The following is a 21,845-nucleotide window of genomic DNA, read 5'->3' as shown; positions in this document are numbered from 1 at the left end:
TGAAGAATATCTGCGTCCCAGTGCTCCCAGTAAAAGCAGCCCAGCATGGAGAGAACCAGCACCGCTGGAGCTTTGGAGCTGCAGATCCGACTTGAAGCAGCTACAGACTCTGGCCATTGGTCAATCTGCAGAAACAATCTCCTTCCATGTGGGATCTTCTGTCTTTCTTGTTCAGTTTGACCAGTCAGCTGTTCGTCCCGCAGACGGACCAGATCCCAACATTAACACGATTTACGTACAACAGAAAATCCTCCAGAAACAGATCAGACACATCCGGATAAAAACGTTTCCTCAATCAGAAGCTAAAAGCTGCTGTTGTTCCCAGAAAACTTAAATCAGAAATCGATTCAGCCAGGATGTTTACCACTGCAGTGCCACAACTTTCTGTTGCCTACAGGACAATTTAACCAAACAGCCTCAGTAATTAAATAACCAATCAAGTAGTAATAAACCCTCAAAGCCCATAATCAGCATGTCACTTTGAATCTTTTATGGCTAACAATCATTTTGGGTTTTTATAAACTGCAGCTTGAGTTCCTCCTCTGGACTTCAGGCCTTTTTCTCACAGCAGAGCCTGAACAACCCAGTTCTAAAAACAAAAATCAGACTGGTTCCACTTCCACTATGTGGAACTAAATTGGATTTGAATTGGATAGTTTTCAGAGAGTCTGCAGTCAGAACATTTCATCCGACCTTCATGTCACTGCTGTGAGACAAGCGTCTAATTCTGCAGCAGAAGAAGGTGAATCTGGATGTAAACAATGGCTGACAATAATAATGATGAAATTATGAAAGCAGTCTGTGTCAGTGAACGCATCACATCCCGACCCCACCTCTCCAGGTCCGACTCCACATCCAGTCCGACTTCTGGAGCCAAGGCTCCACTAACAGCCGTTCTGTTAGCGGGACTTTCTTTTTATCAGCTTCATTCGTCTGGTGACGAGTTTAAAATCCATCCGTCGTTGTCGGCAGCCATTATTGCAGCCGTAAACGGAGCGCTGCTGTGTGACGCTTTGGGATCGTAAACCGTTCACGCAGAAGTCTGACTGCTGTCGCAATTAATTAGCAGCATGAACAAACGCAGAAAATAAAATCTGAATTTAACACGAAAATGTGAACGTAGTCAAAGATACACACAGACAAACTGTCCATCTCAGAATAATCATAAAAATGACAAATGAATGTTTCAGACATGGAATGTTTTACACTATAACTAGTTAATGTTATCTATCTTGAACTCCACGTCTAAAAGAATCAATCTACATCTCAGATTAGTGTTACTAAGCCTCATCACAGTGGGTTAGTGGGATCAGATGAACTCTGACCTGTCGGGGTTCTGCGGACAGACGTGCATCTGCAGCAGGATCCTCTGGGTGAAGGTCTTGAAGCACTGGCCGCACTTCCACAGATGCCAGTCGCTGAACTCGCTGCTCAGCTGGCTGGTGGAGGTCGGGCTCGCCAGAACCCGCTGGTTCTTCGAGCCCAGCTGGCCGAAGCCGGAGTCCGACTGAACTCCGACCCCAACCTTGTCCAGCAGCGAGAAGCTCCGGGAACAGGGGGCGTGGGGGAAGACCATGGAGCGCAGCAGGGCGGCCGGAGGGGAGGAGGAGGACGATGAAGACGAGGATGGCTTGCTGTTTTTGCTGAAGGACTGGAGGGATTCCTGTCTGCTCATGGCCTCCACCACTGTAGCTGGAACGTTTACTGTAAAAACACACAGGAAAGGCAGGGAGGTCAGCTGAGGTCAGCTGAGGCCGCATCACCAAGTCAGAATAACGTCCCATGATGCAATATGGTGTAAACAACAATATGATGTAAGTGTGGGCTGACAAACATTAAATAATGGGGCTGTCACTGCTTCACTCTAAAGCAGAAAATGTAAAAACTTTGCTCAGAGTGGAGGGAATCATGAAGCTGCTGCACTTTCAGGTTTTTTTTGTTTCTTTCCACATCCCTGAAACTCTCTCTGTGTATTCCCATGACAACTCGCCCTGGCCCCGCCCCCAAACTCATCCTAGCCCCACCCACAGACTCAACCTGGTCCCGCCCACAGACTCATCTATTCCATATATGGCAGGTTTCTGCACCAGCACAGTCAGTTTCAGACTGGCTGTAATTTCATCAGGTCATCAGTAACATGGGAGGGTCTTCAACTTCTTCCTCCATCGCCCTGGCAACGAGCCAAACCGCGCTGCAAGCAGAGGATATGATGCGGTTGTAGTTCAGTCTTAGTAGAAGACGTTGCTAGGACCCTGCACAGACTGCCGATGTTCTAGCTGATTAGTTTTAAGTCATAGTGGGAATACTAAAATAAAAAGAAGTACATTTATATTCCAACCAAAGAATTAAGCAGAATAACTAAGTAAATTAGCTCAGCTTTCTTCTTCATGAAAGGTAAACAATAACAGTGTAGTGTCTGATTTAATCTTTCAGTCTTTTCATTTCTACCTCTAGCATTAGACTCTTGCGTTTGTTTTGGTTGTATTTACCCAGAATGCCCTACGTTCAAGTTGGATTAAAGTGGACTAAACAAGGCTGGTGTGAACTATTAGGATACATTTGGAGTGTTTTTAGAGGAGGCCTGAGTATTTGTGAATTTGACATTTACCGGGGATCCACTGTAGCATTAAATTAAAACAGTACAATGAAATGGAATCCGAAGCGTTTAATTGAGGCTGCACTTCCTTCTTTCCGTTTCTTGTAGACGTTTCATCACTCACCAGAAAAATATTTAGTTTTTCACATGTCAGAGTTTGTGAGCTTCTAGACTTTGATCTGGAGAAAACTAGCAGCTAAATCAATAACCAATGAAAGGCTCAAATTCTGGCCCTCAAGTTTTTAACTGATTCAAACTGAAGGGCTTCTGGATACTCTTACAAATTTAAAATACTAAACAAATCTTTACAAAATGCACATGTTTGATTTATTTACACGTTGGCGTTTTACTCTCTGAGAAATGTAGCTGCAAATAAATCCAGCACCAAAACATTCAAGTGCAATCAGTGTGAGTTACTACGCTGAACTCAGCCTGACCTTTATTTCCACTGTTTGGTGTAATCATCCTTTGTGCTCTAAAGTTTTATCCACTCCACCTAATTCTATTTTTCCGGTTCTGTTTTTCTTTACAGAAAGAAATCTGAACATAAATGCAGCACGATAAATAAATTTGGCAGATAAGAAGCTCCGATTAAGAATAAAGTGTTGCTGGTGAATCAAACAGTTGAGTAAAATGATAAAACAGGAAAGAAGACGTTATATGAAAGCGTGTAAATTAGATTTGGGGTAAACCAGCTGTCCTCACTCGACCCAAAAGTCAGCTGCTTTGTGTTGTGAGGTCTGACCAACTGACAGATCTGGACTCCATAACCCTTCATCATGTTTGAATTGACATTAGGATGTCTGTTTTTGCTTTAAGTCGCTGCGGATGGTTTTGGTTCTGTAAAACTGGCTTGTTTGTGAAAACGTGGCATGTGGCCTGGCTCTGTTCTCCGACACCAGAAACAGACTTTGTTTCCCTTCATCATTAGTTTGATGACAATGATCCCAAACCTTGACCAACGTTTTCTTTTACTTCTCTAAACTTAAACAGATATTGGTTATGAAGGCTCAAACTGAATGTTGTGGATTATTATGGAATCTCTGGACAAGCTGTTTATTTTGTGAACCTGGTATCGGTTGTGAAGACAAACCAAGGAAGGTGACATAAACAGTGGTAAGCTGAAGTTCACAGTGATGCTACTAATTAAATGTGATCTGTGTGAACGGTTTACGACCCCAAAGCGACCCGCATGCGCAGAAGTAGAACGTAGCCGTCACCCAGCAGCGCGCTGTTTACGGCGGTAATAATGGCCGCCGCCGTCTGTAGATGGATTTTAAAGTCTTCAGGGCCGACAGCATCGTCACCAAATCAGAACAAGACGAAGGAAGTTAATCAAAGAAAGCAACGGCCTGAGTGGAGCGTTGACTGCAGCTTCTGTAGAGAGTCTGTCTGGATGTGGAGTCGGACCAAGAACGGCAGGGTTGGGATGCGATTCACTTCACTGACTCTTAAATAAATTTATAAATATAATCTTACAAAAACTACAGCGGATCCCTGGTGATAGCAGACGTTAGGGACAGGAGTTGACATGAATACCTGACAAATACCCCTCTAAAAACGCTTAAAGTTTACCATTTTATTAGTTCAAATTTACCTTAATATGCATTAATTTGCACAAAGAAAGCCATATACACAGAAGCTACCAACCATAGTCATCTTTCTCTCGGCTCTTTGGTGTTCAGCCAATCAGTAGTAAATAAAATGACTAACAATCCTGGATTAGAGTATTTACAAAGTAGCATTTCTCTGAGGAATTTCAGCTTTCCACATTGAATTTACTTTGGAATGCCTTAGATATGCTCTATAGAAAATCTGTGAATAGGTGAATTTTCCATAAATATCTTAGAATTACTTTCCAAGCAAAGATCTACAGTCTACCGTAGCTCAAAGTTAATCATATTTTCTATAAATCACCTCAACTATAAGTTACATTTTCTGTAGAGAAAAGAGAAAAAAGTGGACAAATAAAAGCTGGAAAGCAAAAAAAGCTTGCAGATAAACATCCTCTCAGTGTTGTATCTCTTCAGTCAGAGCATCATAACCATTTTCCATCCTTCATCAGCTCACCTCTGCCATCAGGCCACCAGGCCTCATTGATCCTCTAATAACCTTATGAGGAGATAATTACACCATTTGTAAGTCGGCCGACGGCACTATCGACGGCCGCGTTTCGCGCCGCTCGCCCTCTCTTAATTCATTTTCCTACAAACGTCGTATTTACAAAAAATGTGAGTCGATATGTTTTGGATTGTGAATGAAATGCATCATCAGAATGGGAGAATTATGCAGATGGAGTTTGCAACATTGCAGAGTCTGTGATTTCTTCCTTTCTGTGTGTGCGTGTGTGTGTGTGTGTGTGTGTGTGGGTGTGTGTGTGTGTGTGTGTGGGGGTGTGTGTGTGTTCTCCTCCAGATGGGTGTGACGTGAATACCAACGGACTCCTTTCTTCAGGATCAGAGAAAAGTTTTAAAAGCAACTTTTTCAAGCTGATGGAGAGCAGAAGATGGGTGGAGCACCACCCTCTGCTCCCATATCAGATTCAGCCACATACCAACACCCTTCGTCTCTCTTTGTTATGAAACCATGTGAAGATCCTCCTGTTTTATGTCAACATGACTTTATTTTACACTCTTAGGTTCAAACATCCATCAACAGCAGATTATCGCTCTTCCAAGAAAAAGTTTTAACCTCAAGTCTCTGGGGTATATTTTAAATTAAATCATCAAAGAAACAATTTGTAGCAATAAAAGTTTGGGGACATAATTACTCTATAAAACAAATGTTTTTATGAATAACAGAATTAAAACATTCATTTTCAGAGACAAACATGTCAAATACTTATGATTAGATAGTTTCTTACCTTTAGCAGATTCTTTACAGATAAAACCAAATTTTTTCAAACTTTAACTTCTGAACTTTATCATGTTTATTTTAACTGAAAATCATATAGATGCTTATAAAAATATGACTCTACAATGTGCCAGAGATTTAATCAAAAAACAAACAATTGCTTTGATTTATTTTAAGTTAAAAAATGTCTGATATTATTCATATGGTAATTAGTGAAATCTGTGGGAAACTTGCAGGTTTCCTGCCGTGAAGAATCCTAATTACCCTGAGCAGCTGGTAACAGCTGTTTTTAATTGAGCTGTTTTACCTGAACAGGTGAAAACTGCAGATTTCTGCAGGTTGTAACGAGTCGAGTTCAGAGAAACCTGCAGCTGAACGTTCTGCCTGCTCATGTCTCAGCAAAGAGCTACAAGGACACGACTAAACGTCTCCAAGTTTTAGAGGATTTAATCAGTTCTAACTCCTTTTGAAAAAGGCAAGACCTTCTTCATGCTGGATCTCACAGAGGTTGGGAAACTTGCTGACAAGTCTGACCCTGAGAAATCACAGGGACCCTGAGAGACCCTGTGACAGAGTGGCGGCCATGTTCGTGACATCAGCTAAAGGCTAACGCTGCGTATGGCTGATCTCCATGGATTCAGACCTGAAGGAGCTTCAGACACTAAGAGCCTGTTTGGCCTTTCTAAGATTTATCTGGGCCAAGAAAAAGACTTTTTCTCTAACAATGACCAAAGCTTTCAGTTTCACTTCACAGAAACTGTTTCTAACTGACAGAAAATAACAGAGAAAAGGTGTGTGTGTCTTTTTATATGGCGGATGTAAATTTTTGCTTTCGACTGAACGTTCCCAGAAGTTCAGGATGGAATGAAGACGTGCCAGTAAATTCACCGCCTTACGGAAATGTTCTTTACTGCACAGCGTCATACCAGACCTGTTACTGTAAAACAAGTTACAGCGAGTCTCTTTCCTCCATCCTGCTGTCACCAGGAACTAAACACCGAGACACCTGAACCGCTCCACCTGGGCCACAGATCGACCCGCTCCACCTGGGCCACAGACCGACCCGCTCCACCTGGGCCAGAAACCGACCAGCTCCACCTGAGCCACAGACCGACCAGCTCCACCTGGGCCAGAGACCGACCCGCTCCACCTGGGCCAGAGACCGACCTGCTCCACCTGGGCCAGAGACCGACCCGCTCCACCTGAGCCACAGACCGACCCGCTCCACCTGGGCCAGAAACCAACCCGCTCCACCTGGGCCACAGACCAACCCGCTCCACCCGGGCCACAGACCGACCCGCTCCACCTGGGCCACAGGCCGACCCGCTCCACCTGAACCACAGACCGACCCGCTCCACCTGGGCCACAGACCGACCCGCTCCACCTGGGCCAGAAACCGACCCGCTCCACCCGGGCCACAGACCGACCCGCTCCACCTGGGCCACAGGCCGACCCGCTCCACCTGAACCACAGACCGACCCGCTCCACCTGGGCCACAGACCAACCCGCTCCACCTGGGCCAGAAACCGACCCACTCCACCCGGGCCACAGACCGACCCGCTCCACCCGGGCCAGAAACCGACCCGCTCCACCTGGGCCAGAAACCGACCCGCTCCACCCGGGCCACAGACCGACCCACTCCACCCGGGCCACAGACCGACCCGCTCCACCCGGGCCAGAAACCGACCCGCTCCACCTCGGCCAGAAACCGACCCGCTCCACCCGGGCCACAGACCGACCCGCTCCACCTGGGCCACAGGCCGACCCGCTCCACTTGGGCCACAGACCAACCCGCTCCACCTGGGCCAGAAACCGACCCACTCCACCCGGGCCACAGACCGACCCGCTCCACCCGGGCCAGAAACCAACCCGCTCCACCTGGGCCAGAAACCGACCCGCTCCACCTGGGCCACAGACCGACCCGCTCCACCCGGGCCAGAAACCGACCCGCTCCACCTGGGCCACAGACCGACCCGCTCCACCTGGACGGTGCATTCTGGGTTGTTCTAGTTCAGAAACATCAACAAAATAAGCACATTTTCAAATCAAAAATCCTTTTTATCGAGTTTCTACCAGTGAAGCTGTTTGGACGTCTGTAACTAAAACTTCTGACCAAAGAAGATTATCTGGTTAAAACCAACTGATTGATCTGAAAACGTATCTGAACCGTTTTTCATTTGCTGTTCAGATTATTGCTGAAGCTTTCCTGATGATCAATGGCCTACCATTGATCATTAAACATTTAAATGCTCATCTAATCAATACAGACCATTCTAACAGTAATAACAATATTTCATTTTTAATAAAGAAGAGATGTGAGGTTACTTTAAGCAAGTCAATATAAATGTAGCGCCTCTTTGTCTAACCAACATTTCTTCTCATTCTCCAGATTTTTCTCCACCGTTCCTATCAGAACCTTCCTCACAGCGATAATAAACACTGAGGAAGACGAGGTGGAAAAGAATGAGTGGAGAGGAGAAGAGGAGGAAATGAAGTGTGTGTCTGCGGACATGTTGTTGTTGTTAGCGGTCCGCTGGGCTGTGGAGTGTCAGGCCGACAAACTCTGATTGGAGGGAACGTTTTTCAGTAAACAGCCACAGGGTGTGTGTGTGTGTGTGTGTTGGGGGGTGTGTGGGTGTGTTTTCTTCGTGTTTCTCTTTCCCGGGTTACAGTGTGGACTGGTGGAAACATAAAGGTGGATTTTATTCACGTCGTGTTTTTAGGTGAAGTTGAGTTTTGATCAGTTGATGGAAGATGTTAAAATTAAATCTATACTAACATGTTTACTAGTTTATTGTTTTCACAACATGAATTTCAGGATTTTCACGTTTCTATTGAACATTAGATTTTTAATCGGGACCGGGAACCACTCAAAAAAAGAAAGGAAGCGGACTACATCGCAAGGCATTCTGGGTAAATACAACCAAAACAAAGGCACAAGTCTGGCGCTAGAAGGAGAAATGTTTAGATTTTGTGAAGAGGGAAGTTGCGCTCAGTGTCTTCAGAGGGTTTCATGTCGTTTCTTTCAGTGGTTCTTGATGCAGCGCCCCCACAGGCCAGGAGGGGAAAAGTTTCTACAAAAGGTTCAGGGGAGTCCAAAGTCGGTCCTCGAGGCCCGGCATCCTGCTCGTTTTGGTTCTCTCCCTGGTACCAACAACCTGTTCAGCATGTCAATGCTCTTCTTAGGCCTCTAACGAGCCATAATTTGATCCAGGTGTGTTAAACCAGGGAGAGAACTAAAACATGCAGGATGCCGGCCCTCCTGGATCGACTTTGGGTTCCCCTGGTTTAGTTGGTTTGACTTTGCAGTGAGAAAGAGAACCACAGCAGCTGGAAAAGAAACCAGTGTTGCAACTTTTGGATCCCAAAGTGTGAAAACATCATTAAAGTGCTTCACAGATTTTCTGATCTCAAAGAATGAAATGTAATTAGTATCTAAGAGGTGAAAAGTCTCTAATTAATTGGCTCTTTAAGCTTTTTGTTACCAACAGTCTGTCATTAACTCTACTTTGGGGTTAATAAAGTACTTCTGAAGCGAATTTACTCGGGTTTCAGTTGTGAATTAGATCTTGATGCAGCAGGTTTTGGATTTATCTGGTTGATGAGGGATGGGAGCTGCCAGTCTCAGTGCGTTCAGTCGGCTCGCTCTGCACCGATACGGGTCAAATAGTTCAACATCTCCTAACCCGAGGACACAACCCTGCTGTCTTTCAGCGTCACATTTAAACATGGACGCCACAATCAGCAGATAACAATGCCAACCCGAGAACAATGCACAGCCTAAATGCAGTTAGTAGCAAAGTGTCTTTAATTAAGACCAGAGTTTCTGGTTTCTATTTGGTACAAAACATATAATCTGATTTAAGCTAATTGGGATGTGAACAAACCTTTGTTCACTGCAGGCTGAATCAATGTGTTGAACATCTCTTTGTGTAGGATTTACTTTGTACTTTCAGGGACTAAATGTCTTCACATGGACAGAGATGATTTAAAATCAGCCTACAGCCTGAATCGTTGACAGCGTTTCTGAGTTGTTTTAACTTGCTGACGTCTTCCACGTCTCAAACTCTGACAGCAGACATCAGTGTCAAAAGGCAGATGACTCTGGATTCAAACCCAGAAGAAAACAAGCTGATTTCTTTATACAGGACAGGAAATGGACCATTTTTAACACAAACAGAACAAACGAGAGGCATCAAAGTAACTGAGTAACTCAGTAGAAAGCAGTAAAAGAAACAAAATCCTCCCATAATAGTAAAGTGATTTCATCTGGTGAGTTGGTAAAGCTGCACTCATAAAATTACATAATAATTAAAATAATGAACAAAAGCTAAGTTAGTCAAATATGGGTTAATTTCTGCTTCTAAACTGATCTGATGGGACGCTGAAAAAGATCTCTGTTGTGTTGAAGTTGTGTTGAAAGGAGTTAGCCTGAAGCTATTCAGGCCTAAAATAGCATCTCAATGCTAAACATGTAGCAGCAGCACAGATGCTAACGCTAGTGTCCACATTTCCAAAGAAGCTCCATGAATAATGAGGAGTTTTTGATTAAACATGCTTAAAGAACATGAATATCAAATTAAAAAATATATTTTTTGACCTCATATGTCCATTTATTCAGTGATTTAGCAGTAAAAATGTTTTTTGAAACAAAAAGGTTATTTATTTTGTCGGTGGTTTTTGATTAATTACGATTAATTAATTACACCAATTAAAATTAACTTAATTACACATTTTAATTGAGTCCCACTTCTAGTTTTAACACAACACCAAGATGGAGAGGCATCAGCAATGTGCAGAGAAAGATGCAACTGTTTCCTGATTGGCTCATTTTAAATGGCTGAAGGTAAAAAAAAAAAACTCTTCCAGCTAAAAACAGCACAATGTACACCTCACACCAAGTATCAGGCATGGAGGTGGAGGAGTGATGGTTGGGGTTTTGTCCTCAACCTGCAGTCACTGATTACAGACTGAACTAAAGTTTCTGGGTCGTCACCATCACACAGATCCCATCAACAGCAGTAGATCTACAGCAGAATGGCTGAAAATGACAACAATTGAGGTGTTGTAATGGCCTAGTCAAAGTTCAGACTTCAACCTGAATTGGGTCAGAGAGCTGTGCAGAAAGTGGCCATTTCAGACACATTTAAAAAGGCATTAGTAATTTTTTAAATTAAATAGAAATGAACCAAGATAACCCAAACTACTGGAAGCCATTAATGAAAAGAGCAGCCATGTGTGGCTTTAAAGAGATACAAACAATAAAGACAGGAAGTATTTGCTCCTTCAGAACGTTTCACTCATGGCAGCAGCTCTTCTTCTTGTCCTAATGCAGAAAGAACACAGTGGAATGTCGGATGTTTGTTTGTGTGCCTGTGATTATGTTTACAGAGGACGCCACAGCGCTGTCATGATGAACAATGTCATGTAAAAGACTCGTTTTGTCTGTAATGCAAACCAGCTTGTGGCCAAACGTCTCTAATTTGCAATCAGCACGATCTCGTTTCAACACGGCTCTGTTAAAGGAGAGTCCCTAATTCAATTTATTTCAGTTTAGATTCCGCAGATTAAAACCTTCTTCTGCTCCTTTTTCCCTTCGAGTTTTTCTTTCTAAATAATTATGTAGAAAAAAAGACAATGTTTGTTTTCCGCCTGCAGGGAGTTATTCTGCAAGATGTACAAGAAAACGTGAATATAAACAAGCTGACAGAGCAGAAAACTGGGGGATAGGTAAACAAAAAACAGAGAAAAGAGAAGGAGGGGTGAAGAGGAGGGATGGAGGAGAAATGGAAAAAGAACAGGATGGAAGAAAAGAAGAAACAGGTGACCAAATGGGAAAAAATATATTTAATATAAGATAGTCAGAAATATGTGACTGAGGAGGTTTTAGCTAAAATTTGTGATGTTTCTTGTTCTATAGACAAACCTAAAGGAAGTTATTATAAAAGATGAGAAAAAAGCAGAGGAGCTTACAGATGTTCTTAGTGTTTATGTGACTTCAATGTTTTATATATTTGCTCTTTTCCTTTAGAAAACTTAAAAAGCAGCAACAATCTGCAGAAAATCCAGCTTTTCCAGTTCAGGAGAAATAAAAAAATTAAGCTTTTGCTTTCCAAAATCAAACTGGAGACAGAATTTCATGCTTTTATTACCTCCCACCGCTATTATTGCTTTTCTTCTTGTTACACTGTTCGCCTACAGCTGGTACAAAACGTTTTTCTCCTTTTGATAAAAACAATAATGTAATAAAACTAATTCTGCTCCATTTTATCTGTCTGATCTGCTCATTCCCTCAGATCTGGACAGCAGCTGTTTTTAGTTAGCCAACCTTTGCCTTTTTACTCAATTCCACTGGACTAGATTCTCATTTCCCTACACTGCTCCATCTGGGATTCCTCCCATTAACTTGGATTCCCTCCGATAGATTTTTGACTGGGCCAATGAGCGAACAGAAAGAGAAGTCGTGAACAATGATGCGTATTTTCTGCTCTGTTTTAGCATTTTAGTCTGCTTGTAGTTTTAGCAGCAGCAGAGGAAGTGAAGGATTCAGTCCATGTTATATTAACATTCGTGTGAGACGCTGACTATTTATTATGCTTAATCCGAAACACTTTGGTCGGTTTTGTGGGTTTGTTTTTTGAGGTGCTCTGCTAATAAATTTGGTCGTTCTTCCTGCCCTCTGTTATTCTCTCTGCATCCTAATTTCTTCTTCTTCTGTGGTTTAGAGTTGATCCAAGTATAAATATTTATTGTAAAATGTTACATAGACTTAATAATTCCACAGATAGTCAACCTGTCAAATTAGAGTTCATGGAAAATGTGCTTCTAATTTCTTCCAGTTGTTGATTTTGCTACTATCTGAACTAAGAACTGCAGTGAGTTGTGTGTCTGAAGCAGCAAATTTAAAGGCTGAGACCAGAAGAGTCAATTCCTGAGTCTTCAACCAACAAACACAGGTAAAGTTGGAAATGTCTCCTCACGGTTTTCGTCCTGAGCGATGCACTGCAGCGGGATGCCGAAGAAGGACGTGTAGGAGTCGTTGTACCAAACCAGCAGCTCCGTTCCTCTGGGGATGTCCATGCAGGCTCTGTAGAAGATGCACGACCTGCAAGACAAACACAGAAAAGCTGACTTTTTATTTTATAACTTGTGTCTTTACTTGTGAGTCTGAGTAAAATCATGAGGCAGGCGGCGGACCAGACCCCAGGTCCACCAAAAACAAATGACTCAACTATTCTGCACAGGAGAAGATGGGAGACGGATAAAAACTTCCATCTGATAACAGCTTCAGTTCACATCAGACCAAACTCGAGATGATTTATGGGAAATATCTGGTGTCTCTCACTTTGCACAGAGCAGCTACGTTTCAGCATGTTGTTCGCTGACGTATCCAGAGAGCTGATGGTTCCTGGGTCACACCGCCACTAGAATAACACTTCCTCCGCCCAAAAACATCATTCTAACAACATGAGCAAAGCCACATTCAAAACCACACTTTTATTTCCAGCGCTAACTATTTTAAAACATTTCCCACATGTTTTCCTCTCTCCCTGCTGGCAGAGTGGCAGCCAGAGCAGATTATAGCGGAGAGGTCACAGGTTCAAGTCCCACAACGGCTCCCTTATTGTGTCTTGAAGCCAGAAAACTAATTCATTTTTTACGTCCAGTTTATTTGTGTGGCACATTTCAGCAACAAGGACTTTCAAAGTCCTTTACACCATAAAAACATAATATAATAAACAGCAACAAACAATACATTTTGTCAAATACGATAAACCCAAAATCATCAAATATATTGATCAATGTCCCAGTAATTATTAATCAAAGGCAACTTTAAACAGGCGGGTTTAAGACTTCACTGTTTCGAAGTTTTCTGAAAGTTTTGTCCCAGATTGGAGGAGCATTAAAACTTTTAAGACAAATAAAAACTAAAGGAAGTCAAATAAATCTAAACTGTTGCATAAAACTCTTCAGGTTCACCTGTTACCTGGCTAAACTGAGCTAAACTTCATTACCTGCTTATCCAACTAAAGTTTAAAGAAGTTTATAAAACCTGAGGAATGAGACCAGACAAACTCAAATGAGTTCAATGCATCAGGATAATTTCCTACTGAATTACATAAAATAAAGATTCAGAGATATCAGCTGGTGATTATGTAAATGAATCAGGTTAAACTAAATGCTGACACACACGAAGCATTTTAGTATGAAACTGTGGTGAGGAAACAAAAGGCAGTAAAACCTGATTTAGTTCAGTCTGACATCATCTTCTCCTAACGTTGACTTTCTGTGGGGGGTGGAGGGTGAGGATTGACGGCCGCTGGAGGGATTTTTGCTCTTCAACCAGTTTTACTAAATAAGGAACTAAAACTCATTCAAGAAAACACAACAGATTCTGGTATTCTCTCTCACTGCCACAGAGTTTACATCACTTCACCACAGCAGGGAAACCAAAGCCAGTTCAGCATTTTTTACTGAGTGGGATTAAACAGCACCAGTCAAATTTACTGGCATCTGTGGTGAAGAGGTGTAAACTTTATTACTAATACTGGTAATGTGTTTAGTTAGTTCAATCCCATAAAAGACGAAAACATAAAACAAACAAAAACCATAACATCACAGTGGCAAAATAAAGTATATTTAATGATGTTATTAATCAGAGGCAGCTCTAAACTGGAAGGTTTTTAGGTTTAAAGGATCTCTGTGTTTCAGCTGTAACTTTAACACTGTTTGGTGTTTTATGGAAACTTGCTCCAGAGTAGAGAACCATCAAAACTGCTGCTTCTACATATATTTTAGCCCTTAATTAAATCTTATGAACTATAGCTTTATGAGGTGGTAAAAGTTAAAATCCCAAAGTAAAGTTGATTAAATGTACATCTTTACGGTAAAATCCACACTCAGACTTATTACCTTTGGGTTGGTACAGCCGCACTGCCATGCTAATAATAGTTATGGTATCTAGATATGTGCTGAAAGCACATAAAAGTTTTCATTCCTGTCATACTTGTCAGCATATTTGGGTCAATGCCAACCAGGAACTCCTCAGTGTGACGCATCCATTCTTTCTCTGAGAACAAGCTTCAGATAAACAGGAAAGATCAGATCACATCTGTGCATTGGAGCAGCAACTGAAGATCTGGAAACAAAGACAGACTGAGAAAAAATGGTAAGCCTAATAAATAATATGTTTATATTTTGTTATGCTCATGACATAGGAAAGATTCAGATCTCTGGAGAGCAGCTAAAATCAGTTCAGATATCAACCAGATTAGATTTTACAACTAAACAGAAAAACCTCAGGTAGGTTCAGAACCTTTGACAAAAATGTTACTAAAAACTAGTCCAAGTTTTAGTAGCAAAGATCATTTTAGATTGATTGACCTTGTTAAAGGCAATTTAAATTAATACTTTTCTAAGTATGAATACAAAAGGGAAATTTACTTATCACTGTTATTTATTAAGTAGTAATTAAGCCGCTTTGTTGTATCTGTTGGTTTATTTATTCCATTAAAGGTTGTACAACATGTTACATATTTGATGTTATTTATTGTGTTCATTGTGGGATGAACATTTAGCAGACAGTATTATAGTGTTGCTTTGATTTTAATAACGTTTGACAATTTTAAATCATTAAAAAAACATAAATGTTTTCCACCTGATCATGATTATAATTCAACCTCTGTAGCTTCCATTGGTTAAACTGGTTTAGCCACACTCCTTACTTCAACATTGTCTGGTTTCAGGTGCAGCTTTTACCTTGCAGCAGTATCAGAGTGGAAATTTCCCTCAGGTAAAAATGGCAACATCACCAGGTGAGTTTGGAACTGAATGCATCTGCAGCACTAAAGGTTATTGCACTAAAAACAATGAATGCAAATCATTAATCCTGCCACAAACAGCTGTGGATTAACTAGATCAACACTGTTAGTAACAATCACAAGGTTAGTTTTATTTAACTATTAATAATTACATAACATGAAAATCAGAAACAGACACTCCTGTTTTACTTGCTTCATCTTTGGAGAGAAAGCTTCAGTAAACTCTAAACTGACTGCTCACCTGCAAACAACAGTAAAGAGCAAAACCTGGTGTTTTAATATGATCATAGTTTAGTTTTATCAACAGCCTCTGGTTTGTTCTTTCTCTCTTAAATCCTGTGGAATCAACTGAATTATATCGAGTCCTTTAAAAAGGTTTTTCATTTTAGCTTTGTTGTTAATAATGACAGCACAGAATTTAGTTTTTGCTCTTCTGGAGGTAAGATTTAAATCAAAAATACAAAAACATTTTTATCCTTCTGAGGAACTTGGAGGCTGGTTTGTTTTAACGAGTAGCAAGCAAAAGATTTCACTTTATGGAAATTGAGATGATTAAATTAGGAATATGACTACAAATAAAAGATCCAAATCCAATTTCTTACTTTAAATTTTTTTTCTTACTTTCTTAAAAATAAATTACAAATGACAGAAAGTATTTTCAAAAACTTGCTTTTATTTTAATCAACCCTTCTGGGAATTGAATTCAAAGTCCAACTAAATACAAAATGAAAGGCCCCATTTAAACGACTGAAACTCCAGTAATAAATCATTTAAAAATGTATATATAAATAAAAAGAAATCCAGATTTTCAAAAATGAAATCTTCCAAGACCGCAAATTGGAACAATTGATAAAAAATGATTTATCGCCCAGCTCTACTGCTAACAAAAAAATGTCATATTAGCTTTGTATATAAATAACATTTGGTTTGTACATTTTGCTATCTCAATATTTGCAATGATGCAATACAGCATGTTACTTAAAGTAATTGTACTTTTGCATAATAAAACTAAACATGTCACAGTAAAAATATTAGTTAGTGAATCAGGATAAAGAAAAATCTAATTCAACTTTTTTTTGTTTTCAGTTCTTTTTTGGGAAAGAAGTCTTTAATTATGCAATAGTCATCACAACCGAAAATGATCAGCGATGGAGGTTTTCTGTGAACCAACTTCAGAGAGAATGTGAAAAAAGATTCATAATCTAAATTTGGATGAAACTGATTTTTCTGCCAATAATCTTGAAGAACTGATGAACGAAATGGAGAATTTGGTGAAAGAGAACAAAAGGCGACATTTAACCTTTGCTGAAGACATGGATCCTATGGATCGTCCTCAATCTGTACAACCCCAACTGAATCTGGTCTTATGTGGAAGACATGCAGTCAAGAAAGCTTCAGTAGCTCGCACCATCCTGGGAGAAAATTATTCTGGTGGTTCAGAGATGATTAGAAATCAGGGAACTGCCTGTGGGTATCCGGTGTCCATAATGGAGCTGCCTGCTCTGTATGGAAGACCAAAGGAAGCAGCGAAGAAAGAATGCTTCCAGTGTGTTTCTCTTTGTGACCCTGACGGCGTCCACGCCTTCATTTTGGTCCTCCCATTGCACTGTTCGACTGAGGAAGATAGGAAGGAGCTGGAAACCATCCAGGAAATCTTCAGTTTAGGAATCAATGATTTCACCATGATTCTTTTTACCATGGAGGCAACTGACACACATTCTGCAGCGCTGAGGTTTCTGAGGGAAAATAAAGATATTCAAGATCTCTGTCAGAAATGTAGGGAACGATATATAGTCTTCTACACCAAGAATCAGATCTCTGAAATGCTGCTTTGTGTCCAAACAATGACAAGATTAGGAACAAGAAGTTTTACTAAAAAGATGTTTCCCAAGCCTGCTGTAGTGCAAAGGAGAACAACATTCAACTCTGGGACCAATTTCAACAAGCACAGACCGAATCCACAGAAGGTGCAGAGGATGCAGCATCCATTCAGGGTCCAGGTTCTACCAAATGACTCTGGATCAGGCATGATACAGAACCTAACCATAAACCAAAGTCTATCCACGCCGCAGAGTAAAGAGCCTCTCCGTATGGTGATGATTGGGAAGACCGGTTGTGGTAAAAGTGCCACTGGAAACACCATCCTGGGCAGGAAATGCTTTTCATCAAAGGTTTCTCAAAAATCAGTGACAAAACATTGTCAGAAAGAGACAGGAGAGGTCAATGGTCGTCCTATTGCAGTGGTGGACACACCAGGACTGTTTGACACGTCTCTGTCTAATGACCAAGTTAAACAAGAGCTGATAAAATGCATCAGCTTGTCGGCCCCCGGACCTCATGTCTTCTTACTCGTCCTGCAGATCGGACGCTTTACGCAGGAAGAAAAAGAAACTGTGGAACTGCTCAAGGATTTCTTCGGAGAGAAGTCAGTGAACTTCATCATTGTTGTGTTCACCAGAGGAGACGAACTTAGAGATCAGACATTTGACAGTTACTTAAACGAAAGCAAGGAATTTGTCAAAAGGCTGATCACTGATTGTGGGGAGAGATATCAAGTCTTTAACAACAATGACCAAGAGAATCAACTTCAAGCCACAGAGCTCCTAGACAAAGTGGAGGCAATGCTAAGGGAAAATGGTGGTAGCTACTACAGTTCACATCTCTTCAAAGAGGCAGAAGAAGCCATACAAAAAGAAACCAAGAAGATACTGACAGAAAAAGACACAGAGCTACAGAAAAAGAAGGAAGACTTAAAAAAAGAAATTGAAGACAACATTCAAAAGAAAAGAAAGAAAGGAGTCACAAAAGCAAAACAACTGGCGAAGTCTGAACAAGGATCAGAAGAGAGCGCCCAAAGAGTCAAGGAGACAGAGGAGAATTTTATGAGGGAGGAAAAGAAGATGAAGATGGACAGAAGAAAAAGAGAAGAGGAAGAAGAGGTGAAGAAAAAGGAAGATGAGATGCAAGAACATGAGTTTGAACAAAAATATGAAAACCTGCAGAAGAAACAGCGACTGAGCAAAGTATTTGGAGAGAGGGCTATATTAGCACAAAGCAGAGAAGACATGACAAAAGAAAGAGAAGCTTGGGAACAAGAAAAGAGGGAATGGTGGGAGAACAGACATCGTGAGGACATACAGAGACAAGAAGATGAGCAGAAACGACTCCAAAAGCTAAGAGAAGAATATGAAGAGGAAAAGCGTATTTATGAAATAAAAAGGACAGAAGAAGAACAAATCCGGAGGGAACAAGAGGAAAGCGAATGGAGAGAAGCAAGAGAAATGTTTCGCAAGCAAATGGAGGAATTAGAGAGGAGAAGTTATGAGGATGCTAGAAAACAAGCAGAACAATGCAATGATTTCAGGAACAAGTATGCCTGCGATGTCTCGGCTGAGATGGAAAAAATTGAGAAAGAAATAAAAGACTTGAAGCAGAAGGAACAGAAACAAAATGAACAAATTATGAAGCAGCTGACTACAAAGAAAGCTCACCAGAAAAGTTTTGAGAAGCTGTTGAGAAAACACGATGAAGAAATAAACCAGTTGAAATCAACGCTTTGTTTCCACAGTGAGACATATATCCAAAATAGAATAACTGAGCTGAAGGAGACCCATCAGGAGGAAATCAACGAGTGGATGCAGGAACAAGTGAAAAAGGCTGCAGAGAAAAGAATTTGTAGCATTTCATGAGATTATTTCTCCCTGAGAGCAAAACCAGAATACTGGAAAATGTTGCTTTTTACTCATTTATACATAAATGCTTTCATTTCACTTGACATGCAAAATGTATAACAGCTTTAAATTAAAATGTTAGGATTATGGGATCTTAATCACACATATTCAATGTAGATTTTAACGGGTATTGTGAAGATTTGAATATGGGTGATATTCTATATCATGTATAATCATGTTTGCAACGTATCAATATGAGATGATCTAAGAATAAAAAAATAATGTGTGTTATGCAGAAGATTATGTGACTAACAGTACAATTGGTGAAATTTTAACTGTTTGTTAAATTGGTTGCAAACAATCACAGAAGACTTTTGTATAAACGTTCATGCTGAAAGAGGTAAAGAAAGTTTATGACTTTGTTAGAACATGTTACTGAATGTGTTTTTGCTCTCACTCCTTCGAAACAACACAGGTAGATTTTCTCAGAATCTTTGACTTGAAACACTGAGCATCCAGTTTGACTGGTTTGTCAGAAGGATTTCCTGGTAAAGCCGGCAGATCCGATTACAACATGCAACATTTGTGTAACGAACATTTTACAGCATATTCTGGTGGATTTATTAATGGGGCTGATTCTCAACACAAAGAAAGGAAGTGTAATGGATGAGGTCGTTCCACCTCATGTACAAAACTATGAAATTATGTTGGTGCTTGAATAACTTGCATGTTTTCTGGGTGTTTTGCTGTGTGAATAAAGAGAAAATGTCAAAACCAAAAAAGGAAACCATGACGTCTTATTGTATTACCCACAGAAACAATGGTGCCAGCTCTCTTCAGGTTATTGACCAGCTTTTTGACTGATTGGCAGATGTTCAAATACTTATTTGCAGAAGTAACGTACAAATAAATTATTTTTTAAAAATCATATGTTGTGATTTTTGAACTTTTTAGATTATGTCTCTCACAGTGGACATGCACCTAAGATGAAAATTTTAACGGCCCCCATAATTTCTAAGTGGGTGAACTTGCAAAGTCACAGGATGTTCAAATACTTATTTTCCTCATTGTATTTGGGAATTCAGTAGACAAGATATGACAGAAAAAACAACCAGAATACTTGACTGTAATTCAACATCAACACATTTTGACAATCCAAAGACAGAAACTGACCCATATCTTCGTAACCCTGGTAACTCCATAAACTATTTTGTTAGAACTTTGCTACTGGCATGGAGGTAAAATTCAAAGCTTTCTGCTTTATACCCATTTTGCTACTAACCACTAATAAACAGTATATTTTGACAACTTAACAAAACAACCAAAGCTACGTTTAGGAAAAACACCAACTTTGCATCAGAGAACATCAGAAGTTCTTACCTGTACTGGACCACCATCATGTTCTGCTCCCCACAGTGCCTCGCACAGCGGATGTACCTCATCCAACTGGATTTACTGGGATCGTTTCCATCTATAAAGTGCTGCAATGTTCCCTCTGAATCATAGATCTAGAACACACAGACACAGAAACAATGGTGTACGTTACTGGCATTTAAATTAGTTTGTATTTAGTTAAAAACAGTTTTACTAGTTTAAATTATACAGTGTCTTATTTTTCAAGAATGAGTTTCCACCATCACCCACTGTTAGTCCAAAGTGGGCCCCACAAGTACCAGACTGGTACCTATATGGGACCAGCTCCTACTTTAGCCAGGTTAGCAGGTCTGGTATTACAGAGAGTTACCAAGAAGTGATACAAAAACATTAAAACAGTTATACCAAAAAAAAAAACAAGAAAAACTCTAAAATTCCTCTAAAACACTAAAACATGAGCATTTGACATTTTCCAGCCTAAAGTAAAACACATCAGTCATGTTTATGAATGAATACATGAATAAATGTATTTCTATTTGTTCTGTTGGCCAGTATTTTTCTGAATGTCTGTTGTTTTTATTTGGCTTTGTCAGGACGGCTTTTTTAAGCTCAGAATATAATTTAATCTGCAGACCTGGACGCTCTGAGCGGCACAGAAACGACTCATTGATGTCGACTTTAGGTGGAAAACAACATGATGATGAAACTCGTACATCAACAGGAAGCCGAGGACTTCACAGCTAACAGTGATCATAAGCAGTTAAAGCGTTTCGATCTCACCCAGCCTCTGTGTGTGTGTGTGTGTGTGTGTGTGTTAGTGTGTGTGTGTTCATTATTAATCCATCCCTCCATCCATCCGTGGTGATGCAGTGTGACTGTATTGAGGAGGCGTCGAGTGTGTTTATAAGGTGATGACCTGAGCCAATAGCCAGCCTCTGTTCTGTCCATACAGCCTGCAAACAATCAATGCAGTAAATGACTGAGAGAATCAAAGGAAACAGCCTCATTCATTATTCTCAGTATGTCGCACTGTAACGTCTGTCACTGTCAGTCTGTCTGCAGACTCTCAGGTTTTAGCTCAGTGGTTATCTGATCTGGTAAAAACCCAACAGATTCATCACTGAACATGAGGAGTGAACCTCAGAAACATAAAGTAAACCACCTTTAGGGGGGAAATCAGTTCTGGTGAACTGAGCTACCCAGTCAAACTGTCACATCTATCAGTCAGGTGATGTAATTCATTACACCTGTTACCTGTCCAAGCCTCTCATCCACAGATAACATCCCTGTAACAAGTCGGTCTTAATCATGAGCTAAAGTTATTTTTTTATCAACCTTGATGGTGGCTGAAGGTTTATTGTGTCCACGTTTTAACTGGCTGTAAAGTTTACGGTGTGCATCCATTCCTAAATGTTTTGCTCACATAAATGAGCTCTGGTAGAGGCAGAGGGAGGGACGGCTCGTCCTGTTTGTCTGACTGTCTGTGGTCTGATGTCGATTTGGTGAAGATTCATCACTTTAAGGCTGCAT

At 40.7% G+C, this 21,845-nt stretch overlaps 2 protein-coding genes across 2 annotated transcripts in view; one reads left to right on the top strand and one right to left on the bottom strand.

Annotated features, from left to right (window-relative positions):
• prdm6 (PR domain containing 6) overlaps positions 1-21,845 on the bottom strand; it is a 69,450-nt gene that overhangs the window by 19,926 nt on the left and 27,679 nt on the right. Inside the window, exons 5-7 of the mRNA XM_032578907.1 lie at positions 20,322-20,449; positions 12,430-12,554; positions 1,326-1,704 (exon numbers count right to left, since the gene is read on the bottom strand). Coding sequence (XP_032434798.1) covers positions 1,326-1,704; positions 12,430-12,554; positions 20,322-20,449 — 632 coding nt within the window. The remainder of the gene's footprint in view (positions 1-1,325; positions 1,705-12,429; positions 12,555-20,321; positions 20,450-21,845) is intronic.
• Positions 14,521-19,866, top strand: LOC116729982 (uncharacterized). The gene is made up of 3 exons (XM_032578906.1): positions 14,521-14,618; positions 15,196-15,264; positions 16,357-19,866. Exon 3 carries the CDS (start codon positions 16,521-16,523, stop codon positions 18,957-18,959), a length of 2,439 nt encoding a protein of 812 aa, XP_032434797.1. The 5' UTR covers positions 14,521-14,618; positions 15,196-15,264; positions 16,357-16,520; the 3' UTR covers positions 18,960-19,866.

The sequence above is a fragment of the Xiphophorus hellerii genome, chromosome 12, assembly GCF_003331165.1.
Source record: "Xiphophorus hellerii strain 12219 chromosome 12, Xiphophorus_hellerii-4.1, whole genome shotgun sequence".
In the NCBI taxonomy this organism is placed as follows: Eukaryota; Metazoa; Chordata; class Actinopteri; order Cyprinodontiformes; family Poeciliidae; genus Xiphophorus; species Xiphophorus hellerii.
This window is presented reverse-complemented; position numbering and strand designations above follow the sequence as displayed.